General features: G+C 45.2%; 2 protein-coding genes across 6 annotated transcripts in view; one reads left to right on the top strand and one right to left on the bottom strand.

Moving 5' to 3' along the window:
- Nucleotides 1-216: 216 nt before the first annotated feature.
- Nucleotides 217-18122, top strand: PRG4 (proteoglycan 4). The gene is made up of 11 exons (XM_053984795.1): nt 217-313; nt 2593-2715; nt 4778-4897; nt 8189-8290; nt 9841-13560; nt 14461-14547; nt 15055-15194; nt 15872-16028; nt 16581-16760; nt 16911-17036; nt 18007-18122. Exons 1-11 carry the CDS (start codon nt 217-219, stop codon nt 18108-18110), a joined length of 4956 nt encoding a protein of 1651 aa, XP_053840770.1. The 3' UTR covers nt 18111-18122.
- A 20-nt stretch (nt 18123-18142) lies between these two features.
- The window catches only part of TPR (translocated promoter region, nuclear basket protein), a 33776-nt gene continuing 31608 nt past the window's right edge, over nt 18143-20310 (bottom strand). For all 5 annotated transcript variants that reach the window (XM_053984790.1, XM_053984792.1, XM_053984793.1 and 2 more), the window contains exons 49-51: nt 20159-20277; nt 19192-19290; nt 18143-18363 (exon numbers count right to left, since the gene is read on the bottom strand). In XM_053984790.1, coding sequence (XP_053840765.1) covers nt 18308-18363; nt 19192-19290; nt 20159-20277 — 274 coding nt within the window. In that variant the 3' untranslated portion in view covers nt 18143-18307. The remainder of the gene's footprint in view (nt 18364-19191; nt 19291-20158; nt 20278-20310) is intronic.

Here is a 20310-nt window from a genome sequence, read left to right as displayed (position 1 = left end):
AGTCTTACTACAGAATTTAATTGACTAATAATCAAGAGGGAATTTATGGAGTAATTCTAAATTAGCAATTTTTCCTTGAACAATTTTATAATTAATTTTATGTTTTTATCAAACAAAAAGTTTATCAAAGTCTTTATACAAAGATATGCACTGCATTTTTAAAATTATGAATTAAGTGAATTGCAGATAGTGATGTGAGATTATTTCTTTTTAGGAATGATGTCGTACCTGAAAGTTATGATCATATGGAACACACTTTGCTTATCCCTGGTGGTGCTTTCACTGTCCTTCATTCCAGAAGTGTCTTCTCAAGGTACTGTAACACACAAAGCTGAAGGGAGGGTGTCTAGGAGTGTGTGCCTGACACACATTAAGACTATTTCAAATACATCTTCATAAAAATACTAAGTTCTAGAACTATTCAGATAGGAAATATGATTCAATTTTATCATCACTGAATATTTTCATAAATAAATTTCAGTGTAGCATGGTCCTCTTTTTTTGAGGAATAACATAAAAATATAAATGTAATGCAAAATGTGTATGAAACTATTACTTTTTCTTTAGACAGCCTACAGAGCCTCTTGCCCTCATAGTGACATATTTAGCCCTAATGATTTGCAGTTTGATTTAGAAAGGATCTAACATGAGAATATCCACAAAGATTGGCTAGAAATATTTCAATAAGCTCAGGGAAAGGAATGTCTCTACCTTACTAAATACTTTCCCATTAAATTCACCATTATTACCCCACTGAGGCAAATTTGGGGAATTATTTGTCTAATGATACTCCAAGATCTATAATTGATTCCTTACTAAAGTAACACTGTTATGGTGAAGCAGAACATGCCACCTGGCAAATCCTGTGCTGTTGCAGTTCTCTGATAGCTCTCAAATTTTCAGGGGGATAACACTGGGTATTACTTGCTGCTAGAAAATGATTTATTACTACTTGATAGCAAAAGGCACAATGTCAGGTATCTGAGCAGCTCCTCAGGGCACGCCCCATGCCAGATGTGACCTTACACTGACCCCTTGATAGCTGATACCTTCCCACCAGTTTCAGCAAAAATCAAGACTTTTGCCAACAGCAACCAGGACCATTCAGGCATTTTCTTTACAAGTAACTCTGCAACTTACAAGTCATAAACTTAAAAGAAACGAATAAATGAAGAGGTGCAACTATTGAACTACTACATATTAACCATGTAACTATTGGACTCATTTTCTTCCCATAAAGGAAGAAGGGTTCAATATATTGGGCATATATCCATAAAGGAAGATGTCCATTTTGTCTTTTCAACTGCTCTATTAATAGCCCAGTAACTCAAGGCCATTAATGTCTCCAGTTATCCCTTGGTTCCACTTTTCTATTTGTGGCAAAGTGGTAACAAGCATTACAAGTACTGGCTGAAAATCACTGTATATGTAATAGATATAATATTTGTTATCCCATGCTCTTCCTTCAGACACACACACGTGTTGTGTGTGCTGTTAGAAATTGTCTTTGGTGTTGTGTTGTGCTACATGTTATTTCCTTGTTGTTCCTCAATGTTTTAGCTGATTATCTGTTTGGGCTTGCTGATTGTTCAGCTTCTTTGTTTGTATTTAGGGATGCTTCACTTGTGGTCCTGCATGTTTCATTTCCAGAAGAAGCTGTTAGCTGGTTGTGTTAGCAGAGATTTCACAGAGGAAGGGGAGGGTTGCAGGCTGAATATCTGATTTGGCAGTAGAAGGTAGCAAGGCACTGCTGAGCTGGAAGGCTCACAGGTTAAAGCAAGACACCTCCCGATGTGTTGTTTTGCCACCTGTTATCTGCACCATTTCTTGTTATCTAGCATTTCCCAGCAGTCTGGCACTAAAGCCATTATGGGATGAGCTTTTCTGTTAGTCTCCTAGTACATAATCTTCTAATTAACAAAATGTACTTCATAGCAGTTACAAGGCTAGATCCCAGCTGTTCTTAGCCTTAGAGCTGATACCAAATTCTTCCCTGACATCAGGGAAAAAAATATAGTGTAGGGACTAGGCAGAGTTTGAAACTTCCAATAAAAATGGCTTCAGGGACCTGTATTTATTATGATAGTGCTCTCCAGTTTGCAAGCTAACCTCATTAGATGGGTTATTAGGAACAGCAATAGCAACAGTAAAAATCAGACACCTAGGGGGTCTGTCAGGTATGGGTGTGCAGATGCACACCTATTATCATACAGAGGGTGAATCAAATTGGAGAATAAATCAGCAAAGCTGATACACTGTCTAAGGGGCTAGTTTGGAAGCCTGTGGTCATACTACAGAATCAATCCTCAAGGATTCCTTAGTTTTCAGAAAAAAAATGGGTAAGTTAGCTCAGTGGAAGACCTCTCTAACCTGAACACATGCTGCTGCTGGTCCTTAGGCTGGCTCAGAGCAAACCTCTGCTCCCCACACCTTCAGGAGGGGTCACACCAGGCTCTCAGCTTCTGCAGTACTGAGTGAAGAATCCACATTCTGCAGGGAAAAAAGAAAGAAACTTTAGTCCTTTTCCATTCAGCATTTCCTTAAGGACTGTTGTGGCTGGGCAACGCTTACACCAGTGTTGTGTGATTTTAGATGTATCGAGCTGTACAGGGAGATGTGGGGCAGGGTATTCTAGAGAGCATGACTGCCAGTGTGATTTTAACTGTCACCACTACATGGAGTGCTGCCCTGACTTCAGGAAAGTCTGCATAGTGGGTAAGTTCCCAAACACAGCCAGTTCCTCTCCTCAGAATTCCCCTCCCAGCTCCCTACCACACCAGTGTCTCCTCTTTGAATGCTTAAATGTCTGTTGGTTTGCTGTGTCCTTGTTCCCTCTCATACATGTATTGTTGTTCCCCATAAATATTCAGAATAACCTCTTGCAATCCAAAGAAAATTGTGTATCCACAGGTTATTGCCAAGCAAAGAATTTTGCTTTTTACAAAAGCAGAACTAGGCAAGATGGGCAAAAACAAGTTACTGTTTGTTTTTTACTCCTTAGTGCATTTGTACTGTATGTATCTGTCTCTTATACAAAGAAAAAAAAAAAGTGGTGATAGCCAATTCAGGGTTCTGCAGAAAGAAATTCTGACATATTCCAACTCAAATTTAAGAAGTGTGGATGCTGTGGGGTCTAATCCAAAGCCAGGGTGTCCTTCCATGGACAGAAATTGATTCTGGATCAGAACTATGTCCAGAGTCTGCTGGAAAAGGTTAGATAAGTATTATTTTATGCTTTATTTATAGGCAAAACTGTACAATGTAAATAAAATCAGGTTTTTCAAACTGCTTGACTGAGTATTAAAAGCATTTTCTTAGGAATCACCAATGTAGAAATGTCAGTGATTTGAGTAACAGTAGTTTGTTACACTACACCGTGGTTCCAGTAGGATTACAGGAGTAACAAATACTTCCCAGAACCAGCTACACCACTGAGTGTTGTTCAAAATGCAGACCTGCATTCCCTAAAATTCTAGCTCTGCTGCCCTGACACACACTGGGGACACTTTGCCTTTCAGTCTTCCCCATCCTCATTTTGCATTGTGGGGGGACATCAGCATTTCTCACAGCTGAAGATGCAGAGTGAGGCATTTTAATTATGTAGGCTATTTATTCATTGTGGGTCAGATTCTAAAGGTATTCTGGCTTCTGCAAAACCTTTAACCAAAAGTTTAAAGCTAGAGGAAATCTTCCCTGTTCTACTCTAAATCAATTAGTCCAGGCAAGCACAGTAGGTGCCATCCTGAAAGGAGGCAGGCAGTCTGGCTAAGGACTGTTGTCCAGTTAGTGTGGAATCAACACTGACTAAATGAAAGAAATGCCAGACATTATTTATGAGTAAAAATTTCCCTAAGATAATAAAAATAATTCTCACCTGTGCATGTGGGATGGATCCACTGGCATCAACACTTAATCTGCAACTACACTAATCCAAAGATGTTCAGAATCTGCCTATACAGTAATATTAATCTTTCTAGATAGTGATTTAACTGTACAACATGATTTTATGCCTTGTGTGCCACAGAGACAATGACTTCAATAGAGACATACATAGAGAAAGTGCTTCTTTTGAAGCCTAATAGCTGTGCAGACTCTTTCTGACACAACGTGGTCATTATTTGATATGAAATAGCAGTTTGGTCAGAGAAGTTTCAGAAGTTAACCAAACATTAAATACTAAAATCTTGTGGTTATTAATCATGTCAAAACATGGTATATAGTCCTTTAGTACTAATAATTTCAGAACTGTATTAAACAGTTTCAGAGTGGTCTCTTGGGGTAACTTGGTTAACCTGTTCACAAAATTAGGTGCAGTGTTTGCCTGGACACACCAGGAACACTCCTAATTGGTTGTTCAATTAGGCCAATTATTTTTCAGAAATGCTTTGGTAGACACATCATTCTTGTTGCAAAGGGATACCCTGGTGAACAACTTCCTGCAAACCCAGCCCAGAATTTAAATATCACTCTTGAGATCACCGCTCTGTGGCTGGGGAAGCGGAACCTTCCTACGGTGGGACCTGGCTAAAGTGAACGCGGCGGTCACGTTTTATTGCACTGTCAATCCCATGGTCACTGCCATGGCACAATGCCCTTCTGGTGGCACTGCCTGATCCAAACCCCACCTTACAGACAAATCCTGGATCAGACCAGGATAAGCGCCTGATTTTATGGAGCTGCTCTTGGAGCAGCTCGAGCCAAAGACTTCACTGTAGAGAGGTCCCAGCGTTCCACATGAGCTGGCCCCAAGGCTGACTGTGCTGCCCTGCCTCCACAGCCGCCTCCTGCGAGGGACGCTGCTTCGAAACCTTCGAGAGGGGAAGGGAGTGCGACTGCGATGCCGACTGCGAGCGGTACGGAAAATGCTGCCCAGACTACGCCAAGCACTGTAAAGAGGGTAAGACACGTCTCCATCACTGCTTCTCAAAGTGCTATTTAAACAGAGGTGCTTTACCATAAACAAAATCCTGTGGGCTTTGGCAACAACTGAAAAACAGAAAACAGGACAAAACAAACAAAACAGAACAAAAATAACAAAACATAATTTCACAAACAAATTGGCCAATTTCTCAAGCATGAACACTTTATGGAAACATACAGGTAGACATCCTTGAAGCCATCATCAAGATGTGAATTCTGAGTTTAAAGTTGTGTTTTACATTAGGCTCTTTTGGAACTAGTCATGCTCTAGCTGTCAGAGCCCTTACTCAGAATACCACGCATAAGGGTAAGGTCTGTACATCAATAATAGAATTCAATTAGAGAAGCTGGGGAATCAGAACAGTTTTGTTTGGAAAAGACCTTTTGAGATCATTGCATCCAACCATTCCCCCAGCACTGCCAAGGCCACCACTAAAACCTGTCCCAAGTGCCACATTCACACAGCTTTTAAATCCCTCCAGGGATGGGGATGCCACCCCTGTCCTGGGCAGCCTGGTCACCTAAACCTCCCCTGGTGCTCCTAGGGGTCATTTCCTCTAGTCCTATCCCATGTTCTTGGGAGCAAAGCCCGACCCCCCCGGCTGTCCCCTCCTGTCAGGGGCTGTGCAGAGCCACAAGGTCCCCCCTGAGCCTCCTTTCCTCCAGGCTGAGCCCCTTCCCAGCTCCCTCAGCCCCTCCTGGTGCTCCAGCCCTTCCCCAGCCCCGTTCCCTTCCCTGGACACGCTCCAGCCCCTCCAGGGCTCTGTGGCCACGAGGGCCCAGAACTGGACCCAGCTCTCGAGGTCCCTCAGCAGTGCCAGCACAGGGCACAGTCACTGCCCTGGGCCTGTGCCCACACCAGGGCTGGCACAGCCCAGGGGCCACTGGCCCCTGGTTCACCTGGCTCACATTTAGCCACTGTCACCAGCACCCCCAGGGCCTTTTCCACTAGGCAGATGAATAAATGAATTGGAGTAAAAAGCTGAGTTCATCTTATAAAAACAAGGTGGAAGGTTCAACTTTGTGGAAGATTCAACTCCCTTAAAATCCTCACCCATCCAAAAGTGGGGAATGGCTACTCCTTGGGATAGCACTACCTGGACCTCCAGAACACTTGCTTGGTGTCACCACAGTCACTGGCAGCATATTAGAGATGCATATCCTAGATTCTCCCTATCTCAAATCCAGTGTGGGAAGAGCAGCCCAACACAGAAACCCATCCTGTGGGGCAGGAGGGAGGAACTGGATGTCACATGTTCACAGTGTAGCAAGAAAAAATTTAAGAATTTTACCTTTAGGCTGCAAGTTCAGTCCAGGGCAGAATCAAACTGACTTGCAGTCACTTATTTTGTTCTGTCCTTTTCTGCAGAGCCTGGTGGGGTTTCAGCTGAGCACAAAGGCACAGATCTGGAGGTGCAGTCCCGCCCTCATGTAGCTTTAAGGACACCAGCAAATGAACTCTAAAAAACAACAACAGACTATGTTTAATTTCATCATGTCCTTAAACTTTCTGGTACCTACAGACCTATATTAATTTCTGTCAACACACTTGACAAATGTGGCTCGGCACGGGGCTGCTGGATCCACAGAGCAGCCCACCTCCAAGGCAGCCAATTCCCAAAGCCTGCAGTGTGATGTACAATATAAGTCACAATTGTCATTTGGTTCTCTTCACCCAAGTGGTCCCCAAGTGCTGGGATAGTGGCTTAGCTTTGCCACACAATTGCACAGTAATTTAGACTGAAATAGAGTCTGTATTCAGCATTTTTGACTGAATGTCTAGAGAAGTGTCTTGGAAGCATGTTGAGGTGAATTTGCTGCTTATGAGGCTGCTTAATATTTCCCTCTTTCTGCTGAGTTTGTCACACCCACTCACAAAACACTGTTAAACAATTTCACTTCTTCAGTTAAAATATAATGATTAATCCACAGCTAATCTTAAAGAATTTCTTCTGTATTGTACTAAGCTTTGCTATCCACTTTTGTCAAAAAATCCAGCAGAAATCCCCCAAACCACTGTACTCAGTATTTTACTATTTACACTATGTGTGAATAACTAAGAAATCTGTTAAACCTCCTGGAATAAATTTGCTGTTTCAGCATCCTCTGAACATTTTTTCTGTACAGGAAAGCCAAGTGTACAATGCATATCCAGAGCTGTTATCTTTCCTGTTCTCCAGAAGCTCTTTAATCCCTGAATACATGTACACACATAACCAAAATGCTCCCCTTCCAAACAATTGGCTTTCAAAGGAGCCATTCAGCTTTTACAACAATTTCTCTCTCTTCCTCAATAAATGTTTCAGGATATAGTGCAATACCCAACCTTGCTTGCTTTGAGCACTAGCTCACTGTGAAAGTAAATCTTTTGACACCATGGTCATCCTTTGGAGACAAAAATCCCATTTCTTTTGTAAAAAGCTGATTACACACACCTCTGGCAGTTACCAGCTCCCTTGGTTGGATCAAAATAATTTGGCCAGTTCCCTCAGCTCCATCACATTTCCTTCACAGCTAACAAGTTCCTTCTACAAGGCTATGCCAGTAGCTCATTTCCAATTGTACAGTTTGGCCAACAATTAATTATAAAATATTATGTGGCTCTTACTGGATGCAACTGAAATTCCATCCACTCTTCAGAGCTGAAAAATCTGAACACAACCTCCTATTTCTCCTAAAACTCAGCCTACTATAAGTTAGCTTAATGCCCATGTTGTTTCCTTGGCCCATGCCTGCTTTGTAGTTCCTGTCTCCTTCAAGAAAAACATTTCTTTTAAAACGTCTCTCCAAAACAATCACTTGCATAGAATCATCACATCTGAAGAACTGCAAGGGGATTATCAAAGTAAATTCTTGGCTAATGTGACAACTCTCCTATTTCCACTAGAGTTAGTTATCTGTAGTGAAAGTCAAGTAATGAAAAGTCATCTGTAGTGGAAAAAAAAAAAAAAAGACAAAATTTCAGAACATAGAGCTCTGCTCAGAATTAATCTCTTTTCCCACCTCAAAATTGCTATTAGCTAATAATGCCTCACCTCAAACTTCTGGGAAAAATATTCTCCCATCTGTGATGAAACACTTCAGGATCAAAAGGGTATTTTTTGCTCTTTTTCACAGAAATAATTGTGTAAAGAATCCTATAAATGAAAAGAAACTTAGTTTTAAATGGAAGATGGTCACTGAAATTTTGTGAACACTCTTATACAGTTGACACCCAGCACCTATAAAGATAAAATAATCTGTTAATGGGAGCACTTCTCTCTTTCAGCACACACAGAAAAGCCAACCCCGGAGACTCCTCCAGAAAACAAATCAACATCTAAAAGATCCTCCACAGATGAGGAAGAGTCATCAAAGGAAGCAGTGGAAGGTAGGCAAGTATATGGATGCACCAGGATGGGTGTTACCTGAAGGAAAATTAAAGACCATTTTCCTGCTCTGGAAATAGAAAGCTGATCCTAGACATTACCAGACAGTTACCAAGCTTGGAAGCACTTGGTTTATAAACTGATTACCTCACCAAGCCCTCAGGACTTTGGAGAGTTCACTCAGCACAGATGGTGCAGAGTGGTGATGTCTCCTGTGTCTCTATTGGATTTTTACACACGTCCTCCAAAAACAGGGTACAGACCATTGTCAGTCTTGGACAGCATCCGTGGCTGGAACAGGAAGGGTGGGACAGTGATGAACTGGCAAAACAGGAAAATGTCCTAGCAGGTTCCTCTAGCTTCAATCAAGCCAGGCCTTATGCTGCTTCAGACAACACATTTATTTATTTATTCTGACTGGAAAATATGCTGCTTTCCTGTGTTCTTTGGTACTGTGTTCCAGCATTTGAAGTGATAACTCAGAGGACCAGTTTGAACTTGAAACAAAATTGAAAAGACGCTAGAAGTCAGTCAATATTTTCATCTTCCCCCTCTCTTCTTACTTTTGTTTTAGATTTGGAGTATTTATTTTCTGCTGTTCTAATTTCCTATTACAAAAAAAAAAAAACAAAAAAAACAAAAAAAAACCCAAAAAAAAAAAAAAAACCAAAAAAAAAAACCAAAACAAAAAAAAAAACCCCAAACAAACAACAACAAAAAAAAAAACCTAAAACACAGTATAGTGGATCACATGAAAGAAAATTAAGGAAATTCAAATAACCATTAACAGGATCCCAGCTGGCTTATGGTATTTCAGATACATGGGATGGGAGTGAAACCTATTCTGAAATACTCATCTCATACTAAACACACATTTGTGAAAGCAGAACTAATCTGCACAATCTCAGAGAGAGAATACTTAGGAGAGATTGAAATGCAGGAGCATTTACTGTTCTTCTTGCTGAATAACAATTTGACTCATACCAATGTAACTATAAATACAAGTAAAGAGAGCCTTAAATTCATACATCACAATGAGGAAAACAACCCAAGGAACAAAGATACAGCAGAAGATGCAGTCAGGGCTCTGTGTTCAGGAATTATTTTCCTCCTGCTTCCCTACCTCACTCTGCCAATTCCAGGTTGTTGGTGCAGACTAAGTTACAATGTAGGGCAGTGGAATAAATCAAAATAACAGACTGAGAAGGGAAGTGTTGTGTTAGAAGGACTATTTTATAAAGCGGCTTCCTTTCCATGAAAGCAGCAGGAAACCCCAGGCAGCTGCACCTACAAGCACCAAGCTAAACCCTGAACCTGGAGCAGCACCAGGTTGGCCAAAAGGGATCACCAAAAACTGAGCTGACCTGCTGGAAAGTCCTATGCAGACAAAAGGAACTCACATTTTACCTGGTCCAGCTTAGTTTGGCCTGGTTAAAAAAGGTCTTGGTATTCCAAAGAAAGCACCTATAGCTAATGGGTGTAATACATTTATAGGCAATACCTATCTGCATGGCAATTCCAATGACTGAACTGAATTATATTTGTTCTATAGATCCTGAAATCCAAGTGACCACTCCAGCTCCAACCACAGAACCTGCACAGACAACCCCTGAGGCCACAGAGGAACCAGCGACCGAAGCTGACCTTCCTACTCCGGATACAACAGAAGATGTGACCCCCGATGCCACAGAGGAGCCACTGACTGAAGTGGACCCTACGGATTTACCCCCAACACAAGACCCAACCCCTGACGCCACCGAGGAACCAGCAACCGACACCGAGCCTCCCACCAGCCCCACGCCTGAAGAGACAACCCCAGAGGAGCCGACAACCCCAACACCAGAGGAGACAACCCCAGAGGAGCCGACAACCCCAACACCAGAGGAGACAACCCCAGAGGAGCCGACAACACCAACACCAGAGGAGACAACCCCAGAGGAGCCGACAACACCAACACCAGAGGAGACAACAACACCAACACCAGAGGAGACAACCCCAGAGGAGCCGACAACCCCAGCACCAGAGGAGACAACAACACCAACACCAGAGGAGACAACCCCAGAGGAGCTGACAACACCAACACCAGAGGAGACAACCCCAGAGGAGCCGACAACACCAACACCAGAGGAGACAACCCCAGAGGAGCCGACAACACCAACACCAGAGGAGACGACCCCAGAGGAGCCAACAACCCCAACACCAGAGGAGCCAACAACACCAACACCAGAAGAGACAACCCCAGAGGAGCTGACAACACCAACACCAGAGGAGACAACCCCAGAGGAGCCGACAACACCAACACCAGAGGAGACGACCCCAGAGGAGCCGACAACCCCAACACCAGAGGAGCCAACAACACCAACACCAGAAGAGACAACCCCAGAGGAGCCAACAACACCAGAGGAGACGACCCCAGAGGAGCCAACAACACCAACACCAGAGGAGACAACCCCACAGGAGCTGACAACACCAACACCAGAGGAGCCAACAACACCAACACCAGAGGAGACAACCCCAGAGGAGCCGACAACACCAACACCAGAGGAGCCAACAACACCAACACCAGAGGAGACGACCCCAACACCAGAGGAGACAACACCACAGGAGCCGACAACACCAACACCAGAGGAGACGACCCCAGAGGAGCCGACAACCCCAACACCAGAGGAGCCAACAACACCAACACCAGAAGAGACAACCCCAGAGGAGCCAACAACACCAGAGGAGACGACTCCAGAGGAGCCAACAACACCAACACCAGAGGAGACGACCCCAGAGGAGCTGACAACACCAACACCAGAGGAGCCAACAACACCAACACCAGAGGAGACAACCCCAGAGGAGCCGACAACACCAACACCAGAGGAGCCGACAACTCCAACACCAGAGGAGACAACCCCAGAGGAGCCGACAACACCAACACCAGAGGAGCCGACAACCCCAACACCAGAGGAGACAACCCCAGAGAAGCCAACAACACCAACACCAGAGGAGACAACCCCAACACCAGAGGAGCCGACAACACCAACACCAGAGGAAACAACACCACAGGATCTGACAACACCAACACCAGAGGAGACGACCCCAGAGGAGCCAACAACACCAACACCAGAGGAGACGACCCCAGAGGAGCCAACAACACCAACACCAGAGGAGACAACACCACAGGAGCCGACAACACCAACACCAGAGGAGACAACACCACAGGAGCCGACAACACCAACACCAGAGGAGACAACACCACAGGAGCCAACAACACCAACACCAGAGGAACTCACAACCCCAACACCAGAGGAGACGACCCCAGAGGAGCCAACAACACCAACACCAGAGGAGACAACCCCAACACCAGAGGAGCCGACAACACCAACACCAGAGGAAACAACACCACAGGAGCTGTCAACACCAACACCAGAGGAGACAACACCAGAGGAGCCAACAACACCAACACCAGAGGAGACAACACCAGAGGAGCCGACAACACCAACACCAGAGGAGACAACCCCAGAGGAGCCAACAACACCAACACCAGAGGAACTCACAACCCCAACACCAGAGGAGACGACCCCAGAGGAGCCAACAACACCAACACCAGAGGAGACGACCCCAACACCAGAGGAGCCAACAACTCCTCATCCAGAGGAGCCGACAACCTTGCCTGACTCTCCCACCACCCCGAAACCTGAAGAGACAACCTTGGAGGAGGCAACAACTCCCAAACCTGAAGAGACAACCCCAGAGGAGCTGACAACCCCCACACCAGAGGAGGAGACAACTCCTAAACCAGAGGAGACGACCCCAGAGGAGCCGACAACACCAACACCAGAGGAGACGACCCCAGAGGAGCCAACAACCCCCCCACCAGAAGAGACAACCCCAGAGGAGGTGACAACCCCCACACCAGAGAAGCCAACAACCCTCAAACCCAAAGAGACAACTCCAGAGGAGCTGACAGCCTTGGCTGACTCTCCCACCACCCCGAAACCTGAAGAGACATCCTCGGAGGAGGCAACAACTCCCAAACCTGAAGAGACAACCGCAGAGGAGCCGACAACCTTGGCAGACTCTCCCACCACCCCTAAACCTGAAGAAACAACCCCAGAGGAGCCAACAATCCCCAAAATAGAGGAGACAACCCCAGAGGAGCCAACAACCAAGGCAGACTCTCCTACCACCCCCAAACCCAAAGAAACAACCCCAGAAGAGCCAACAACCAAGGCAGACTCTCTTACCACCACCCCCAAAGCTGAAGAGACAACCCCAGAAGAACCTACAACCAGGGCAGACTCTCCCACTACCCCTAAACCTGAAGCAACAACCCCAGAAGAAAGTATAACCAAGGCAGACTCTCCCACCACCCCTAAAGCAGAGGATGCTGACTCTCCAACCATCCCTGCAGCCCCTGAGGCCAGTACCACTACCAGTAAAGCCACAGCTTCTCCAGGCAGTGCTGCACCCACAACTGTTGGGAAGGACTCCCCCACACTTGGGGCAGGCACGATGCTTTCAGATACCACAACAGAGAACAAGGAGACAACAACACCAAAGAAAGACAGAACTACTCTGCTTAAAGACCTTTTCACAGCTGCAACTGGGAAAGACACAGTTACTGTAGCTATGGTGACAACAGCTAAACCAGGTGATTCTCCTAAAGGTATGGATGACATTCCAAACACAGTCCCTACAGCCAAGGAACCTGTCACTGCAGCAGCTGAAACAACTTCTACAGACACCAAGACTGCAACAACAGCAGCTTCAGCTCCCTTGCCCAATCCCACTATGCTGATAACAACCATCAAAGAAGATTCAACTCCTCAGCCTGGTGAGGCTGTAACACCAAATGAAAAAGGGACAACTACAGACACCGAGCAGGCTGGCCCAGCAGCAGACAAAGAGAGCCCAGGTGCTACTTGTGTTATTGTGGAGATGACAACGGCTGGTAAAAAAGAGGTAACAACCATTAAAGAAATGGGCACCACACCTGAAAAAGAAATGGAAGATGTCACTGAAAAGGCCCCTGGTATTGCCAAAGAAGAGGTAACTACAGTTACCAAAGAAACCACAACAAGGGATAAAAAGGACACAATAGAAGAAATGTATCTTGTGTCTAATGGGACATCCAAGCCAACAATACATTTCCAGGAGATCACTGAGGCCATAGAAGAGCCTCACCCAACTGAACCTGAAACTCTGCCAGCGAAAGAAGAGCCTGAGATAAACAAGCCTTTAATACAAGCTGGGGACCTGCCAATGTTCCCTGGAGAAACACAAGGTAAGTGCATTCCAGCAGGTACAAAAGCATCAGCAACTCAAGGGAACATGGCAGTGTTCCGTGGGCAGCCACAACCACAGCTGCCAGTGTCCTGAATACTGGAACCTCAGTTTCAGCTGTGGAGTTAATTAAATCCTCCAGGTGATTTAGAACATGATCTAAATTGTTTCCAGTAATTGGTCCTACTGAAAATTGTTCACTATAAGTTTCTCCTCCTCCTGTTTGCTACTGTAGGAGATGCAAACAGACAAAAAGTCAAGGAAAAAGATGACAAATTTCTAAATCCCATGAAAAAAATTGCTAGAAGTCAGGCTGCATATCCACCCTCCCTCATGGTACCTAACCTAGTGTTTTGTAGCCACCTACTAAAAATGTCATATAAAAGAGACAAGAAGTCTCTTGCCTTGCTTTCTGCCACAGCCTTTTTCATGCCCTCTCTTTATTTTAATCAGACATAGCCTGCAGGTTCTTGAGCAATTTTTCAATCAAATACTGAAAGATATTTTGGGGGGAAAAAATAGAGGGGTTTAGATGCAAAATACTTGAATTTCAGTCTAAAAGAGATTCATCCTTTATATTTAAAGGAAGGTTTATTTTTTAAGAAATAACAAGAAGGAAGAGAAGCCACTAAAGCAGCTTAAAGGAACAATAAAATCCCAGAGCATGTAGCATACGAGGCGTTTGTAGGTGTTTTCCTGAATTACAGGTACTTAGGTGGCAATAAGCAAAGACACCCACACCTGGTCACTCGGCACTGCTGGGGCCACAGCACCAGAGCCGAGCTTCCCGAGAACACGTCCCCGATGAGGAATTAATCCCTGGCCCACCGGCGGGGCCGAGAGGGAAGCTAAGGCCGTTCTTGTGGAACCTTAAACAAACCCACCTGGCTGTGTTTTGCAGAGAAGAACGACGAGAAGGACCTGTGCAGCGGCAAGCCAGCGGACGGCATGGTGGCCCTGCCCAATGGCACCCTGGCCGTCTTCCGAGGTGAGACTGCTCCGAACATCCTCCCCCTGCCCCGGCATGGCCCCGTTCCTCCTCACCTGTCCCGGCTCTGGCTCCGCTCCCAGCCCGCCTCCTTCCCCGCACAGCGCCGGAGCTCCTCCCTCACCTGCCCCAGCCTCCTCCTCCCTCACCTTTCCCTGACCCAGTCCTTCACCTTCACCGTCACCTCCTCCTCCTTCACCTGCCCCGTCGCTCTTCCTCCTCTTTTTCCTCCCTCACTCGCCCCGCTGCCCCTCACCCTCCTCGAAACTCTCCCGAGCCGAGTCCGTCCCCGAGATCCCTCATGGAGCAGGCTCAGCCGCGTCCCCGGGGCAGGCCGGCGCTGTCCCCTCACTGTCCCCTCGCTGTCCCCGGGGCAGGCCGGCGCTGTCCCCTCGCTGTCCCCGGGGCAGGCCGGCGCTGTCCCCTCGCTGTCCCCGGGGCAGGACGGCGCTGTCCCCTCACTGTCCCCTCGCTGTCCCCCGCGCCCCTCACGCCTGTTTCCCCCAGGTCACTATTACTGGCTGCTGAACGGCCGGACCCCACCGACCACCAACCCCCGCCGGATCACCGACGGCTGGGGCATCCCCTCGCCCATCGACTCCGTCTTCTCCAGGTGCAACTGCGATGGGAAAATCTTCTTCATCAAGGTGGGAGTGGTCCCGGCCGGCAGGATGGGGCGAGGCTGATGAGGAGCAGCTGGGGAGGTTCAGCCGGGAGGAAAGGAGGCTCAGGGGGGACCTTGTGGCTCTGCACAACTCCTGACAGGAGTGGACAGCCGCGGGGAGTCGGGCTCTGCTCCCAGGGAACAATAACAGGATGAGAAGGTTTCACCCGGGGATGTTCAGATTGGATATTGGGGAAAAAGATTGCCTAAACTTATTCCTAGTGTTTCCCAACCTGAAATAAAATGCTAATGGAATGCCCACACCTCATTAAAGCTATTATGCGGTTACTTCCCAATAAATCACTCAGTCCTGGAATTCAAGCTGCTTGTTATATCTATGAAAATTTAAGAGATTTCAAAAGGAAATCCCTTTTTCCTTTAAGTAACTTTCCTTTAAGTAACCCCTCTTAAAAATTAGCTTCTAAGATACTCTAGCCCTACTCAAAGGTTAAAAGGCTGCAGGAGGTACTTCATGAAGTTGTAGTAGTTTTATCCCATTTGTAATGGACGTAGGAGTGATTCCAGTCAGATTTACAATGTAGCTATCAAAGTGCTAATGCTTATTTATGGATTATTCTTCATGTTTGATTTGCAGTTGAATAACCAGGAATTAACTTCCTCTAAAGCTCTTTTTATTTTTTTTTCCCCTTAAATGCTCAGGGTCCCCTGTACTGGCGCTTCACTAATGGTGTTATGGATAATGGCTATCCCAAACCTCTTGCAACTGGATTTGCAGGGTTAAGCGGGAGAATAGTAGCAACCCTCCCTGTGGCAAGATACAACAACAGACCAGAATCTGTTTATTTTATCAAAAGAGGTATGTCTTGTATTCCTGAAGTTCAGGGAACATTAAAAGGTACTTGAATTGCCTTGGGCGGGAATAAAACACCATTTCTCTTGACCTATTTCTTTCAAACACAGAAACACAAATGATGCCAATGTTCCAGGTGCTCAAAAATAGCCTGAAGCTTGAAAAAATTTTGTATTAGAGCTTGGAGGTCTTCCAGTGCATTTTAAACCAGATCTGTAAGGGTGAGAATCCAGGAATCCAGCACTGTAGTGGCTAAACATTTAAATAAGTTCTATCTGGTGGTAAAGCTATTTTAGTCTCAATTAGAGAATGGAAGGCTTTAATCTTGCTAGTTCATAACTATGTGTGGAAATTTCAATCTCTATTTCTGATTTTCTATTTTAAAGTAGTTTTCTTCTGTTACATGAATGCTGTACTGCCACCACAAGAATGCAATTGTTATTGATTCCCTGTGTGCGATAGGAATATATTTTCATACCTGATCAAGCTGGTGGTTGGGTGTTGTTGTAGGGGGAGATTGATTTATTTTTTTAAACTAACAAAACAAATATGTTTTAGATGGTAACATGCAGCAGTACGTGTACAAACAAGAACCAGCCAAGAAGTGTCAAAGGAGAGCCCGGGTCACCATCAGATACCCAGCCTTTGTCCCCAGAGTTGTCATCCGGCGACGCTTCCAGCGTGCTGTGCGAATGCCGACCGTCATCCGCACCGTCAGGATCAACTCCTACCCCTCTGGTAACGTGGGCACCAAGGTTCTCTCACACAGATGCTGTCACCTCTGACACAACATTGTGTTTGGAGGGTTTTAATGGCTGTAGGTGACACAGGCCTATGGCAGCTGCAGCAGTGCCACAGCTCCTCACGGAGGGTTCCTTCTGCTTGCAGGAGTTCTGCGCAAGGAAGTCCAAATGACAACGTACTGGAGAGGGCTCCCCAAAGTTGTCCACTCAACTCTCTCCGTGCCCAACCAGAACAAGCCTGATGGCTACGACTACTACGCCTTCTCTTACAGTAAGTAAAACTAAAGCACATCACTATAGACCTCAAAAGATATGGGTGGGGGGAAGAAAGAAGCTCCTGTTATCACTTGTGGTACTGCTTTCAGCACTACTAAAAAGTCCTGGGAATAAAAATGTTGCCTATAATCAAGAGATGTTTCTATTAAAAATCAGTAGTTACAGGACAACGTGGAGCAATGAAATACAGAGGTTCAAAGCAGCCAACTGGGGAATGCATTGCCAGGGAGTTCAGCCTTTTAAAGGGACAAACCTTAAATGAAGGATTATGTTAATGATAGACTGAAGTCTTTGGATCACAACAGAGCAAGTTTTTCAATGGCTTCTGTGGAACTATGTTTCTGACAAAACACAAAAAGGAGGGAGATGAACCACTTGACTTCGCTCAAAAAAATTATTTATGATCCTGCCTGGAATGGTAGACTCATTCCACCAGCCAGGATCCCAAATAAGCATTCCTCACAATTTTCTGCATTTTTCAAAGAACAAAATAGTTCTAAGAACAAGCCATACCCAAATACAGGCTATTAAAGTCCCTGTCAATAAGATCCAATTCCTCACCTTGGAGGAATCAGCCTCGCAGGCCCATTCACACTCAGGGTCCATGGACTTCCCACTTCTGTAGTGAGTGCAGGGTTGTTGTGGATGTTGTTAGTTTGAATTCCAAATTCTTAAGACTATTTCTGTGTTCTAGCAACACAAGAACATTCTTCCCTGCTCCTGCTCTTGGGAGAAATTTATTATTAGCAATGCCATAAAACTTACTGCAACCAAAAACATCTGAAAAATAAAGCTGAGGACAGAAATTTATTGTTGGAGTCTCTCAGCTCCCTATATGCACATGGAACAGTGACACAGTGTTATTCAGGCCTAAGTGACATTAAAATGCAGGCTTGAATTTGTGAATTCTTCCCATGTATTAAATGTAGTTTCTGGAATTTAATCCTGACCTCTCTTCCTTTCAGATCGGTACTACAGTTTGGATATTGGCAAAAGAATAGCACGGCCTGTTACTGCTCTCACAGGAAAGACTGTATCCAAAGACTGGTACAACTGTCCCAGCAAGTGAGGCACAGCAGAGGAGTTTAAAATAAGATGCCATTTGGATGTCAACGTTTTTTCTAATTTTATTAATAAAAGACATTGAAATATGTGCACACAACTCTAAGTATTAAAATGCTGCTTCAAGCTCTGGCTTCATTACACTAAGCAACCACAGGCAAACTGGCATTTTGTATACACAGCTGGAAGTCCTTTACATTTCATTTAACTAATGTTTCCTCTGTTCAGGCCTCCTCTGCCTCCCATGGCATGAGTTACACCTGTGCAGGGAAAGAAAACAAATGCATTAATATAAACCCTTCTTACCCTTTTAATCAACCATTGCACAGGTGATACTTCATCCTTCCCTAAGGAATTATCAGGGCAGTGGAGTAGTTCCTTTCTGATACAATTCAAGTTTCCCCTCTCCCCCCCTAAGCCTGGTGACACATGTACATGTCACCTGTGTCATGCAAAAGGCTGGGGGTGACTTGTGATCCTGAGCCAAACCAATGAGCAGAGGATTCTTACCACATCTTAAATCAGTTAGCCCCTCCTTATGGTTATTTAAAAAAATGGCGACAGATGGAAGAAAATCTATCCTAGCCCCACCTCCTTATGTTTTCCTCTTAAAATACCTGCTAATGTTGAGTCTTCTACAATGTTAAAATAATGCAAAACAGAATAAAAACCCATCAAAGGCTTTTTTTTAATACAGAAGTTGCAAAAATAATTTCTTGCCATGGTTTAACTCTATTACACTGAAAAAACTGTAATACTTCCAATAAAGCTTTTTCCAATGAGTACACATTGATATAGCTGGAATCCTTAATGTACCAAATGGAAATTCCTCTAATGCCAAAACCAGAAGTTTCTAAACTGCTGTTCTATCAGACTTCTGAAACCTTCCTTTAAAACTCTGAAGATCTAATGCCCTTTACATTCTCTCTACTGATAAGAGCCAGGTGCCACTGCAGAAGGAAGTTTGCCTGTCCGAAACCTGTTCAGCCTAACACGCTAAACCCAAACTCGAGGGCAGGGCTGCTGTGTCACTCAGTCCCTGTGTGCCAGCAAGGCCAGCGTGGCAGGGAGCAGCCAGCAGCACTTACCCCTCTGTCTGTTGAACTGCCGGCCACGCACGCCCGTCCTCAGCGTCGGGGGCTGCAGCCGGACACGGCGCAGGGACTTGGGCTGAGTGCTGCTCGTGTCTGTGGAGAGAGACAGTGCAGAAAGGGTGGCTGTGCCTGCCAGCTTCTCCTCTTTACATCTTTTGATATGGGTTATGCTTTCTTTACTTTAGAATGATGAAGGTGCCTCCTTATTTCATTGACCTCTCCTCTAATATACATAAAAGCTTCAAAACAAGTGAGTTGCACGTCTATTGCTCTCTATACAAGGGGTTAACTGATAATTGAGTAGATATTAACTTATTGTTCTTTCACAATTTAATTAAAAATATTTTAAAGCTGACATCAAATATGCTAGTGGATAAATCACCAAAGTATCAGTAACATTTGCTCCTTGAAGTGTTATTTTTTTCTTGGCCTACTCCAGTTACTGTGGTCCAAGGAAAAATGGTTTACCAAAGTACCAAAGAATCTATAAGCATCAAAATATCAACTTGCTCTAAGAGAATCTAGGGAGACCTTAGAGCCCCTTCAGTGACTAAAGGGGCTCAGGAGAGCTGGAGAGGGAGTTGGGACAATGGCCTGTAAGGACAGGACAGGAGGGAATGGCTTCCCATGCCAGAGGGCAGGGTCAGGTGGGATATTGGGAAAGAATTGTTCTATGTGACAGTGGTAAGGCCCTGGCACAGGTTGCCCAGAGAATCTGTGGCTGCCCCTGGAAGTGCCCAAGGCCAGGTTGGAACCTGGGCAAGTGGAAGGTGTCCCTGCCCACGGCAGGGGTGGCACTGGATGGGCTTTACGATCCCTTCCACCCCAAACCATTCTATGAGTCTGTGATTCTAAGAGTTTTATCTTATTTTGTGGATCCTGGCTACCAGCCACAATGCTGGACAAAGAAATTCCCACTCTTAATGAAAAGGTATGAACTATTATTGTGATTATCCTGTACCTGCAGATGAACTTGAAGGAGGATCCTGACTAGTTGAAGGAAGATCTGACTCATCAGATGCTTGAACAGATTCTTCTTCTTGCTGGCTATCAATTTCTAGACCTGCTTCTGAAGTAATGCTAGAAGGGAAGGTGGAGGAGGAGAAGAACCAT

The sequence above is a fragment of the Vidua macroura genome, chromosome 9, assembly GCF_024509145.1.
Source record: "Vidua macroura isolate BioBank_ID:100142 chromosome 9, ASM2450914v1, whole genome shotgun sequence".
NCBI classification, from domain to species: domain Eukaryota; kingdom Metazoa; phylum Chordata; class Aves; order Passeriformes; family Viduidae; genus Vidua; species Vidua macroura.
The sequence above is the reverse complement of the archived record's forward strand: the minus strand, read 5'-3'. Positions and strand labels throughout refer to the sequence as shown.

Bases quoted from the DNA above. Each gene is read 5' to 3' on its own strand.
- PRG4 (XM_053984795.1), top strand. From the start codon at position 217: ATGATGTCGTACCTGAAAGTTATGATCATATGGAACACACTTTGCTTA. The intron at 4,898-8,188 runs GTAAGACACGTC...TCTCTCTTTCAG, and splicing joins CGCCAAGCACTGTAAAGAGG to CACACACAGAAAAGCCAACC. The intron at 8,291-9,840 runs GTAGGCAAGTAT...TTTGTTCTATAG, and splicing joins ATCAAAGGAAGCAGTGGAAG to ATCCTGAAATCCAAGTGACC.